The 13,965-nt window shown below is 39.1% G+C and overlaps 1 protein-coding gene across 1 annotated transcript in view; it reads left to right on the top strand.

Annotated features, from left to right (window-relative positions):
• The window catches only part of enox2 (ecto-NOX disulfide-thiol exchanger 2), a 175,275-nt gene that overhangs the window by 80,589 nt on the left and 80,721 nt on the right, over nucleotides 1-13,965 (top strand). The window contains exon 4 of the mRNA XM_062425353.1: nucleotides 6,020-6,166. Within this exon, the coding sequence (XP_062281337.1) occupies nucleotides 6,020-6,166 (147 nt within the window). The remainder of the gene's footprint in view (nucleotides 1-6,019; nucleotides 6,167-13,965) is intronic.

The following is a 13,965-nucleotide window of genomic DNA, read 5'->3' as shown; positions in this document are numbered from 1 at the left end:
GTAAGAAAATGACATCAGCCTGCAGGGATTTGAGGTGAGCGAGTACTTTACCTCTTTTAACTGGCTCGTTAACGCCATTAACATTCCACGAGCAGAATGTTATATCATCCCTCCTGTTGTTACTATTATACATTACGTAGGGTGGTTGCAGGCATCCATCCTTAGACTCTCTGTTGAATATGTGTAACTATAAGTTAAATGACACTCCAATTCCCGCCCCCCTCCCACCCAAGACACAGAAAAACAGAAAAACAAAAACATGAGAAATACGTAGTCTAACCTCTCTAACAGAGAAGAAACTCTCACAACCAACTGTGGTTGAACTCTTAATCCTACAATAGCTAGTAGCTCTACAGTTGCTAAATTTCCAACAAAACCTATTCAGTTACAAAAGGGATTCAAGATCCCCCCTTAATAGCATTGAAAAGATATGTAAACTTCCACGTCTTAACAGACCTTATTGAAATAAACACAAAACGTATTCGTAAACCCTTAGGGTTAAAAAAAAAAAATGTCCCCTCGTCCGAGTGACTTAAAGCCATGCTGTCTCTGCAGTGCAATAACGTCCAAGGAAATAATGTAATTGTTCTGAAATTAAATCGTTAAAACTACCAAATGAAATATGCATTCTAGCAGACATGCAGGCTGAAAACAAATAAATAAGCAAACTAAATAAGAAGAATTTAAATAAAAATATTTCACATTATAATAGGGAGAGTGGGACTGAAATCCAAGCCTATAGCAGTCAGAAATAAAAATATTGATTACAATATCAAGGCATCACTGTGTTCCCTCTCAAATTCAGTGACCATTCTGTCAAGGTAGTATTGTTACCATGGTTGTGGTTATGTTATTATTTGTCCATAAGTGGTTTATAACAATACCTCTGGTCTAGTTGTCATTTACCTCCAGTCTCAATCAGAAGTGAATGGGCCATTTTCTTAGATGTGCACCTCAGGTGCCACCCTGACCGAAGTGGCGATCAGCATACAGACGGGCCTCTTCAGGGTCTGTGAACGTGGTCTCTTTACCATTATGTGTCACTCTCAACTTGGCTGGGTATAGGAGCCCAAATTTGACTCCAGGCTGGTCCCGCAGCAACTTCCTGGCCGGAGTGAAGGCGGCTCTGCGTTTGACGACAGTGGGTGGAAAGTCTCTGAAGACTTGGATTCGCTGCCCTCGATATGTGAGATTTTGGGATCTCATGACCTTTTGCAGGATGCTCTCCAGCGCATGACAATAGTGCACCCTCAGAATCAGGTGCCGAGGTGGCTCGTTGTCCCCGGGACGCTGCCTCAGGGCTCGGTGGGCTCGGTCGATCACTGGTTTTTCATCCAGTTGTAAAACCTCCATAAGCAGCTGGGCCACGAAATCCCTGGCTTTCTGGCCTCTTTCTTCCCCTTCCTTGACTCCCGCGATTCTCAAATTCTGACGCTTAGACCGTCCCTCCAGATCCAAACACTTCTCAGACAGTTGTTCAACTTGGCTGTGTAGCTGCTTTACCGTAGCTTCGAGGTCCACAACAGTGTCAGAAGTAGCATTAGCATTAGCTTCCAAACTTTTCAGCGTCTCACTTTGGGAGTCTAGTCGGCTGTTTACCACAACAAATGCGCCGTCACTTTCTGTTCTCAGAGCGTCGATTTCGGATCTCAAAGCCGTACTCACAACAGCAATCTTCTCGTTGATTTTGTCGCAAATGTCCGACTTAGCTTGGCACAGCTCCGTTTGCAGTGATGCTATGGCGGCCAGTACAGCTTGAATGTCCGTGTTCGGAGTGCTCGGCACCGGGTCCTCTCCCTCGCTCTGGACCGGTGCTTCAGTCGGGCCTTCATCTTCATTCGGCATATCCCAGGACTTTCCCGCTCGCGTCGGCATTTTTCGCAGTGCCGTGGGCACTTGAAGAGTTTAGGATGAAAAATACGGTAACCAACAGTCGGAGGTTACACAAGTTTTGTTTTAAATGTAATTTTAACGTGAAATCTGTAGGAGCTACAGCAAGACGCGTCCTATCTCCTCATTGCTCAACAGCGCCCCCCTGGTGCTCATATTTCTTGATTCTATTCTGCGGCAAACTTGATTACCTCCACGGTCTGTGATTAGTGTAGCTGACCCAGACTGTTGCTTCTATGTTAGGTGAGATGACTGCTGTTCTACCATGTGGCTCCAGTCCATTCAATTGAGGCATTACTATTAGTATTAGTATCTTAAAATGAAGAAGGGTCATTTTTATAGGATACAGTACAGCCACATGAACACAACTTTGACATATAGTAAGATATTAGGGCTACAAATAACTATTGTTGTCATGATAAATTAATTAGCTGATTATTTTGTTGATTGAACGTTTAAGGTCAATTTTCTGGAGCCCACTGTCTATTCAGATGGCTTGTTTTGTCTTACTAGCAGTACAAATCCCAAGTATTTAGTTCAGTATCATAAAATACTTCAATAAATAGTAAATATTTTCATTTTAAGAAGCTGAAACCAGATTTTTTTGGATGTTTTTCATAAAGAAAAAATGTGATCAACCAAACAATTAACCTACAAACCATTTCAACCCTGTGAGATTAAAAAATCATTTTTTAATCTTGATAAAGTTTTGTCAGTATCTGTTTTACATGAGATTATCTGTCTTTCTAGGCAAAAGTCAGGTTCACTTTTTCATTAGCTTTCAGAATTACAATGGCATTGTGTGATTGGACAAATCAAGCTGTCATCGTCAGTTTTAATAATTCTGCCCTCGCTCATACAGATTTGGTTATAGAGTAATTATGTTATTGACTTGTCTATTTGATTATATGAGGGCATCATATTCAGAACAAATTGCCCCACATTCTCCATAGTGTAGATGTACTAGTTGGTTAAATGGTGTTTTAATGACCCACTGAGTTTAATTGCATATTTTAATGGTCCTTTCTTTTCCTGGCTCACTATACCATTAATGGGCCATGTTGTTAATGCATCCTTGATGTAAGATCACGTCAGCTTCATTTATGATATTTCTTGTATCCTATCCCGAGGCCATCAGTTTAGCATTTTCATTTCCTTCATTTAGTCTGCAGCCCTTCTGCCCACACCCTCCGCCTGTCTCCACCCAGCCTCCACCCAGCCTCCTGGTATTCATTTTCCTCCTCCCCCGGGGAGTGATACTCACTGACATCGCTCCTCCCACTGGCCAGATGTTGAAACTTAAACACGCCATCCATCAGCCTAAAGACACATGAGTAGCACAGCAGACAGGGGCATTGACCTCGAAAAGACATTCAAACGTACAGCTTTATGCACACACACATACATACACAAACACTCATTCTCATGCTAAGCTCATACTTGATTTTGAAATCAACATATGTTGATGCATTTGGCCAGCATCTGGTAGCACTGACAACTGTTCTAAAGCTCAAACCTAGAAACCCAAGTTTCTGAAGTGATAAAATAATAACATACAAGACAACATTTGTCAATTTTTCAGATTTTTGATTCTGTAAAATGATTTTCTCCACTTTTGAATAAGAACTTTATACCTTAGTAATGCTATCACACAAGAGCCAGATTAGGTACAACAAACTGAACTGAACTAAACTTTCTTTATTCATTCTTTGCTTATTGCACAAGCCATCTTTTAGACATTTTAGGTCTTTCTCCAATTTTCGTTCCAAGAGACAAAGTTGTGAAATGAAAGTTAACTTCTTCGCTTCATCATGAACTGGAGTAGTCGAGCAGTATTTCCCTGTCAGCTGCTCAGTGCTGCTTCACTCTTTCCATGGTTTCTTGGCCCTTTCTTCATGTGAACTCTTATGCCACTGACTAAAAGAGTGTCTCTTAAAATGTAAACTGTAGCTCTTTATTGGTGGCAGAGTTAACATTGGCAGAGTATTGGTTTTATTTCACTCTCTAGACTATCGGCGGTCGTCTTTAAAGAAGTGTGACAGATGGATGCTGAGTAGGGATCGACTTAGGAGATGTAAGTGTGTGTGCGTGTGTGTCTGTGTGTTACCTCAGGCAGATGATTTATTTAGACTGACTCTGCAGCAAATACACAGTCCTGTCTGCCTAAATCTAACAAATCACCCACACACAGGGTTAATGTATTTTAAGGCCTTATTTCTAAGGGTGTGCTGCCTGGATTTGTAAGCACGGCCATTACCTCTGCTCTGAGACAGTGTGTCTTCTTTCTGTGGACACGTTTTCTCTTTGTATGCAGAACACCCTGATGCTGAATGGACAGTAGAAATAAAAGCATTACATAAAATCTAGATAATCAACTGTGTTAGATACGGAAATGGGGATTTCGTACAAAAGGAAGTATTTGCATTGTAAATTTCTGTGACAGATTAAACTTAGCTCATTAGAGAAAACAAGTAGTCAATGCTGCCTCACTGTGCTTTTTTCAATATCAGTCTACTTTTTTCTTTTTCTTTTCTTTTTTAAATCTGTTTTGCAGGATGACCACTGCTCCGCCCGGCTAAATCTTCATGCATCTTAGGTGCTGGCAGCTTCAATGAGTCCAAACTTCATAAGAGATTTCCACATACTTAGATCTAAGATGATCTAGTAGATGCAATATTTCACTTGATATAGTGAAATATAGAAAAGTGACATAACTGCATAGATCAAAAAGTGCGGAAACTCTTTTATCAAGTTTGTCTGAGTTTCTCAGTTGTGTGTCTGTGTTACTCATCAATCTCATTATTGACACAGTTGACACAGTAATCTATAATCTCATTAGGTCTGGACTTAAATGGAGAAATGAAGAAAATGCAGCCTACCTTAATGAATGAATGATGTATTCTTCTATCACAATATCACGTAATAGTCTTTAAGAGAGATTTTCCAAAAGTGCAGATAAAACTTAAATCCTTCATGATGATGCTGACTAAACGTTGTGAGCATTGTCGGGGTTTCATACTAACTGACTGGGGTCTTCTGGACCTCTGTTAGAGCCAAAGTAATGTAGGTCTTCTGATCTGTTGTGCCATGGAGAGAAAAACAAATCTGAGCACAAAGAAGCGTCATGAATCTTTCATGAATGTAGACAGTCTCCTCAGGACCCTGCGCTGAATTATAAACAAATACATAACTCTTAAAGAGCAGAGAAGTGCTGATACATTGAGCAGCAAACACACGTTGGGTTGTTTATCATTTATTAGGACTCAGGAGAGATCCCCATGTTGTTTTGTTTTCATTACTTATGGATGTGTTCTTATTGTCTTGTGTTCATGATGAAACTGTTTATTCGGTTTTTGTAAGATAACATAGAGCAAAATAAAAATGCCAAAGACAACCTTGCCTCTACAGAACTGTGTGATAAGTTGGCCTCATTATAAGATTGTATATCTGAGCTAGGATCCTTCTCACGCTGTTCAAATTATGAGGAGATGTTTTTCTAGAGGGTCTTTTTTTTTTTTATATGGAGCAGTCAATTCTTTATAGTAGACGGTATTCTTTGATATGAACACTATCAGCAGTATTTGTAGCATAACACATTCATTTTTTTTGGTTTACATATTTGCATTTTTATACTATGGCCTTGAATTCACTGTATTATAGTCTCTTCTGTGTGGGACAGAAACAAGAGGGATTGGGGGGGGGGGGGGGGGTGTTTTAAACACAGGGATAGAATATCTTCAGAGTCTCCTTGAAGGCATTCATATTCTTGCACTCCGTAGTTGAAATGAAAATTGAAAGAAACATATGTCAAGAACAATTTTAGAAAAAAAGAAGTTCAAACCCTGGCTCCTTTTTTTCTTTCTCAGTTTTGGAAAGTTACTGAAATGGCTGTACACAGTCATTTAGTCTTTATTTAACTGTATAGCATCCTGTTGTTGTTATGACTCAACAAGGTCAGTAGTTTAATTGAAATATCACAGTTTAGAGGTCTTCATTAATGTGTGGCTGAGCGAAACCTGCATGGGACTGGACATGAAAAAGCACAGTAATCCTGAAATCTCATGTTGCTTTTATCTTTTACACGTTTCGCTGTGTTTAATGTGGTGTACCTCTGTGTTCTGTCTTCCAGGACTCAACCCTCTGCCCTTCGATCCAGCGGCCAACAACGACCCTCTCCAGTTCAACGGTTCCAGTGGGCCGCTGGTGACGGAGTGTCCTCCCCTGGAAAACACTGTTGAAAACACCAAGAAGAGGAAGAGAGCCAGCCTGCCTCCAGGTACGGACAACAACAACCTCACATGTATTGCATCATTGCTGCGGGAGTACTCTACGGTCTCAAATCCTCACCGTTTTGCTCTTAGCCATGTCGAATTCCAAATGCAAGTGTCCATAGCGCTCAATAGAGAATGCCTCCCTCCACCCAACAGAGCTTTGATACAACAGCTAGATTTCTTACCTTGAGATTCCTCTTCCTCTTCCTCTACCAACATCAAATAACTGCGATGAGAATTGTTGCATAATCCTATTATTTGGTGGCACTATGGGGAAAAAAAGTAGCTTAGTTCGGTCTTTGTTGTTTTCGATTAGCTTTCCATGTCCTGAGGCTGTGGTTGTCTGGCCTGTTTGGAGGTCAGGCAGCTGCAGCAGGAAACTGCTCAGCTGAGATTGTGTGCCTGACTGTCTGTTACGGTGCCAACACCACCTGCCAATCAAACCTGCAACACGCCTTAAGCTTTCTCAAACACTCACTGACCTGTCACACAGAGGGACACTCTGAGCATAGTGTGTGTGTCTGTCTTTGTGTGTGTGTGTGTACATGCATGTGTATGTGTGACACAATTAAACAGTAATCTGAGTTAGCAGTTGGTTGCCTGGTAATGTATCAAATTAAAGAAAGACTTTCTAATTAATGAATTAAAGTAGTACTGACTAATTAATTGCTTTGTAAGTAATAGAAAGAAGAAAGCCCTTAAGATGGAGAAGTGTTGTGTCCTGCGCTTTGCTTTCTTGGCGATGCTAATGAATTGGATTAATACTCCACATTAATACAACACTAATCGACTATTCACTTTGTCTTCACATCTTCACTTGGACGAGTCCACGCCTTGATAAAGTTTAATTTTATGTTGATTCATTGACCTTTTCAAACGATAATTGGATCATGCATCATGTGTGATTGTCAAACAAAGAACCAGCGTGTGTCCGAATTATGGACTTTAAAATGTAAAATGTTAAAATGTTTAAATGTTGTGTTGTTACTAATATTAAGATTGTGTGGGTACATAAGAAAATAAACATGATTATTTTAAGCAGATTGATTATAAGTCCATTGGTTTGAAGCTGTATCAAAAGAAAACTGTTAAAGCTGTAGATTGTTCAGCAGCATCACTCTGACACTCCAAAATGATAAAAGCCATCCATTTCTATTCTGTTATTTTTAAGGACTGGATTAAAACTAATATATCACCAGGAGAATAACACTACCTCCCTTTAGTCAAAGGACGTATCATGAACATTTTCAGGTCTATATTTATATACTTGGGCTGTACTTCAAAAAACTCCATATTTATCTTATTCAACTTATTCTTTGCCTGAAGTTGCCTACTTCCACATTGTCTCTTTTTGTAATTTGAGGAATAGTGCCACAGTACTTTGTTTAATATTCAGCTTTATCACCATTCATTTGCCAAAAGGTTAAAGAGCAACGTGCAGGCTGGCAACCCTAGTCACTTAATGTGTGGCAAAATGATATAGTAACAAGATAGATGTATAAACAGATCACAATCACTTGCTATCACATATCAGGCAATACTAACATTGGCAGAGTTGGTCTACTAGCAAGATACTTAACAGAAACTAATAAACAAAGGTCAGCTTGTTAGGTCAGTTATATGTCGCAGTGTCTGATTTCACTCCTCACTACATTTACAGCGCTGCCGCCCAGCTGAGTAAGTGAGAGACGAGTGAGGCAAATAAAGAGAGAGCTAACTTTCTAATCTAAGTCTAACCTAAGTGGTCTAAGATGACAGAAGATGTTACGAAGGGTTTCAATGGACTCATTTAGGTTACAATTAATTAAAAGTTATCACAATAACAGCCTAGTGTTTGGATGTATTAAAATGTTTTGTGCTGTGAAGAGCAGCTTCATAATTATCAAACAGATGCTGCATTAATGGTTAGGCCTGCAGGCATCAGCAGCTTATACTAACAAACCTTTTAAATAAACACTATTTGTGGATTATAATATTGTATAAGTGAATTGAGTAAAATAAAGCATGTTATGTAATCAGATCAAAATTCAAAACACTAACTGGGAAGTTACTCTCACCATCAAACTGATCAATAACGTAATGTTTTAACACATAGACTGAACAACAGGCGACCACTAACCTTTTAAACATATATATTTTGACTAGAATCAGGTAAGACACACATGTAAACAGACTTAAATGATATGTCAAGATGTATCTCAAACATAGTCAAACAAAAAAAACAATTTACCCTAAAACAACAAGAAAGCACAGAATGGCTCCAGTTTAATGGCTTCCGTAGACCTTGCATGAACAAACATTTTACAATATTTATATTCACAAATATAATTTATTCATACAAGATAGAGCTACAGAATGTGACGTACTTCTGTACCAACTTTGGTGCGTTGTCTTTACAAAATAACAAATGATTCATTATGTTTTCTGTGTTATCTATTAATGGCTAAGAACATTCTCCAGCATGAACCAGAACCACTGAAGATTAAACCTCTGATCTGTTCAGCCTTATGCTGTACACAGCGTCCTGTACCTGGTTTTGGCTGCTCCTTTATTTGGTGCTTCTCCCTTCAGGGGTGGATGTGTGGTTCACCTTGTTCTGTTCTGACCTGTTTCAGGACCGAAACAATATATTTAAAAAAAACATGAAAAACAGCCAACTTAGACTAAACAACAAACATCAGGATACAATTTGTACCAACATGCCAGGCATTAAAGAAATGGTTTCTTCCTTCCGGACACAACATCATTTAAAGAATATGTGGGGACTGAAGATGTTTACATGGCGATGAGTCATCATCAGATGCCGCTGAGCAATCAGCAGGCACACCTGGTATTTTTTAGCTGCTTCCTGACACCTAGAGGTGATAGAGCTATCTGCTCCTGAGGATGGTTTCAAAGTCACACAGAAAGTTTGAAACTTTAAATATGTGTCTGTCCTTTTTGAGAGTATCTCTCATTTTACATAACAGTGCAACATCATGTATACACTATTATGTTGGAGAATCTGGTGGGGGTCATTTATAAATGTGCGTGATAGAGAACAAATATAGCTAACGTTAGATATGAGAGTTCCTCAGACTGACTGAAACAGGCCGTTTTAGCTCCTATATCTTTAAGCCCCCCGCTCTGAGCCCACTCTGTCCTGATTGGTTAGATCACAGAAGCTGCCCCTCGGTAGACTTCTGCCAGCTCGGGTGGTTACTAAACAAACAATGATAAGTAGCAGGATTTCACTTTGGTTTATCTTTCTTTGTTCGTAATGAAAACTACTCAAAAAATACATCAGTACACGTTCGAGCAGAATTCTAATCCAAAAATATGCAAGTGGATAATGTGAACAACCTTAACAACAAGGGCTACCAATGGATGGTCCTTTGTGGGCGTACGAGAACAATCTGAAGCCATCACAGGGAGGAAGTAGAGGTAACGTTACAAACAAAGCAGTCAGGGAACAATTTAACATATGTTCATCTTGAGCTTTGGACTTTTTTTTGACCATGTTTAATATAGACATCCAACATCATAACAATGAATAAATTAAAATAACAGAAAATCACAAAATGTATATGTCCCCTTTAATGTATCAAAGAGTGTATGACAAAAGCCATGCCTGCAGCCCTACATAGTTTAAAAATGTCCATACTATATCCTAATGCGGTTTTCTAGCTGTTTTAGAAAACCCTGCAGGATTATGTAGATGTGTTTTGTGAATAAAAAATTGTTGTGTAAATGTGGGGACAAGCAGCCTTTCAGCGCTGGATTGTAATTTAAATGTGAGCAATGAGTTCTCAGTTGTCAGATTTCCCACTACAGCTCTGAAAGCCTCGTATCATACAGTCATAATATCATTAGTGTTTTGCAAAATCCCACTGTCAGGATAACCACTCAGGTTTTTTTCTCTGCCATTGTCTGCGGCAGGAACACAGAATATTTAATGTGCTCTCCTATTGTCATACATAAACAGCATTAGGAGAGGCGAACGTATTCAAAACTCAGAGATAACGTTGACAGCAACAGCAGTAACAGTGAATGGTGTCATATTAATGTATATGTACCCAGATAAAAGCTTATCAGAAAGCCCTAAGATCAAAACATGCATTTAGTATTGCTGGTGGACATTTCATTACATTTTTCTCATCATCATGAACATGGCAAGGACTACTCCCTGTTTTTGGTCATTCTGCAACAAGTTATTTATATTGGAGCAAGCGACTAAAATAGCTATATTCCTCAAATAGCTACTAAATAATGTAGGAAGCTCAAAAGGCTTTTGTATAATGTTATGGTGCTTTTCAGATTCTTTATTCTTCTAAGCTTTTATTTTTGTGAACTTCTACTGTGGGGGGATCTCCACTCACCACTACAACAATGGATGTACATAGCATGTGTTTATACACTTTCATTTACATTGTGATGTAGGGCGAGAGTGGGCAATGTGCATTCTTGTTTACCTTTATTTTGTCTGGTCTCATAATGAATTGGAGCCTACCGTATGTTTTGTTTTGTTTTGTTTATTTCTCTCATGCACATTAGAGTATGGGGGATGTGGTGAGCAGAAGTTTGTGGTGGAAATGTATTCGCTTAGATGTGTCTTACTGGGAAAAAAAGAAGCTTAGGGAGGCTTTCTTTCAACTTTCACTGTTCACATGCATCAGTACACACAGCGGTGCAAACTCACCAATCACATTCCTCGACACTCTCATGTGGTATCTTCGTAGCCCTGACACGTAGTCACAGTTTTGAGATGGGGCATGTCAGTGTCTGCTTTTTAGTTATTGCTTCTGGCTAGGTTTGAATCCTGTGCCCAAAGGAGTGGCAGCTAAGTGGAGGTTTAGACCAGCTGGAGCTATGGATTTACCAGCTCACGCAGTCTGGTTCTGTCTGGCTCCTGGTTGTCTCCAGTCTCAATCAGGTCCTCCAGCTCTCTGTGGAGGCCTGATGGAGCACAGACTCATTAACAGTCATGTTGATTTAGTCTCATTAAGGGACCCTAATGAAAAGATTTTTCTCATTACAATTGCTGTTACACTTGGTAATCCATCATGCATGTGTGCAAGCATCCATAGCAACTCATACACTTTTCTTAAACATTACACAGCGGTGTTTTCTTTCAATAATTGATTTAACAACAAAAGAAGGCGACAAACACTCTGCCTGTTTGATGTGGTCTATGAGGAATTCAAGTCATTCCAGACTTAATGCCACCCTTCTGATAGATTATTTACTAATGATATTTAAACCACCGTACCAAGACCAAACAACAAGCAGCTAGATACATAATTAAGAAGCTCTCACCTTCTCTAAACAGTAACTGGAGAGGTTTGGAAGTTTAATTGATATTCTGTTCACTTTGCCATAAAATAGTGTTCATCCACTCACTTCACATTTGGACTGTGTGTGACTAACTTTTATGGAGCTGACTATGAAACTGCTCCAGAAAAATGACATTCATTGGAAATCGTGACGTAATGTGAAGAAATCGAGTACTGCTTATCTGTCTTCAATCATATGACCTGGATACACTGAATAGCTCAACGTTGCTGTTTTTAAATAGTTGTTTTCTCTAAAGCGAAAGATGATGCACTCAGCCACCATCTTTGCTCTTCGTTCATCTTCGTTTTCTGTATTTATGTGCACCCGCTGTATCTGTGTGTGTGTGTCGTTTAACAATCTGTAATACTGGTGCCTCGGGGCAGCAGACACACTGCAAGGATTCTCCTTATTATGCTTTTTATCAGTTTTACAACACTACCAGAGATGGCCATGTTCAAGTCCTGCTGTGTTTAAGCTGCAGGTGGTGAAAAGAATGAGATTTTTGAAATGCTGCTTGATTTATTTTATTTCATTTATTTTTTTGTAGTGGAGTAGGATTTCCCCTTTTTATGATGAATATGAATGTCAGTCTAGTAGCACCCCTACAAGCTGAATTTCATTATCCATGTTCATATTATTCCACTAATAATCTTTAATTGTCAAGGAGTTTTAAATAGCACAGTATGATTTCCAGTGCAAGACAGAAATGCAGCAGGATTACAAGGGGAAAAAAGCCATAATAAAGAGAATATTTAAATATTGGAGGTAAAATCTAAATAAAGCTAAGAAAACACGATCGTAAAATATTATTTATAGGACTTTGTCTATTTAAGAGGGCTGACACTCATTTTGCAAGTCTGAGTGCCAGCAGCTCCACAGCTGTGGGTGGCAAAGGTCCTGTCAGCTTTGGTAATGAGGTGTGTTCTCACTCATTGCACAAAGTACTGTGTCTGCAGCACCCCTTAACTAACATCCTGCACCCTATTCAGTCCACCATGTGTCGATGGAAGAACAAGAATTAGCCCAAAATAGCCCCGCTGAAAAAGGACTACAACAACCTTTGAGACATTTGGTCACATTACCCAAAACATGCAGAATGTGACATGAAGACATGCATTACTCTGTTATAGACTTACTTCTTAGAGACTGCACCAAGCAACAAACCTTTTTCTGCACAACTTACTATATAAACTGCTTTCACTGGAAAATGTCTGTCTCTGTGAAGTAGGAAATAACTTTGTTTATGTAAAAAGGCTCTTTGAAGGGGAACACTTGGCCTTTGGCTGAATGGGTTTCAAGTATCCTTGTAACAAGGTTGTTTGACTGGAAAAAATATTGAGTAGTGATCAGAACAACTCAGGCATATTTTCAAACCTAAGGCCATGGATATGGATTTATCCAAAGCATTTCCACTGCCAAGATTAAAGAATCCCCACCCTTCCCCCACCACACTCTTGTGTTTTTGCTGTGCATGAAAATCAATTAATGAAATTCATCACAAAGGCCAATTCAGAGCCATAGTTTTAGCAGCTAAAAAGAATTGTACTCTCACTGCTCCAATCTCTTGTGCATTAACCTTTAGTGGGAGCTAAGAGAGGTGTTTAGTAAAATACTATTGATTCTTCAAGAGAAAGGTTAATGTCATTGAGCAAGGGAAAATAAGGATACATGTTATGGGGGTAGGCAATATTTCTCTACCAAATGGAACATCATGACATGACATGAAGCAGCAAATATTACATCTCAGCAGGATGATATTATAATGGGGCTAAAAACATTTAAAGGTCCCCTGTTGAGCTTCCATTGAAAACTGTTTCAATAACGTTTGTCATTTCTCACCACATTATAAGTATCCCAAAGGCCTAACAAACATATTACATCTATGTACCAATCATTTGTTAGATCCAGATATGTTTTCGCATTATGCTTTCCAACAAAGGTCAAATGCCAATTTTATTTGTTATACTGTATGTATAATGTGTGTTTTGTGTGAGATACAACACTTAACTTCAGAAATCAATGTGTTCTTGTAACAACCATCAGTGGCACCTGGACAGATTTCCATCTAAAATGAACGATTTAGTCTTAAGGTTTCCACTTGAATCCCTATGCCAACCTCATTTGCACATGTTGGCTTTGATGATTGAAGGCAAAATAGTCATGGAACATTATTGTCATGCTTCTGTATGTTTGTTAGCTCCAACAGGTTTACAGGTGAGAGCTGTGAGTCAACTGACTTCATCTTCGTCAGAGTTTGTGTTGGAGATTCTGAAACATTTTGTCAGTAAAAGGCCTCTTGTGGGAGTGTCTGTTTCACACCCTGTCTTTTTACTCTGACCTCCTTATGATGAATGGTTTTCACATTTTCACAGTGGCTGCCTTTTTCTGTGTGGAGCACTAAAACTCCACTTGAATAAATTTAATGTGGTTTTACACTGTGGAAAGTACGGTATCATAGTTTCCTATATTACACATATCAGTATTTGGTTTG

Source organism: Scomber scombrus, chromosome 9 (genome assembly GCF_963691925.1).
Source record: "Scomber scombrus chromosome 9, fScoSco1.1, whole genome shotgun sequence".
NCBI lineage: Eukaryota > Metazoa > Chordata > Actinopteri > Scombriformes > Scombridae > Scomber > Scomber scombrus.
The sequence above is the reverse complement of the archived record's forward strand: the minus strand, read 5'-3'. Positions and strand labels throughout refer to the sequence as shown.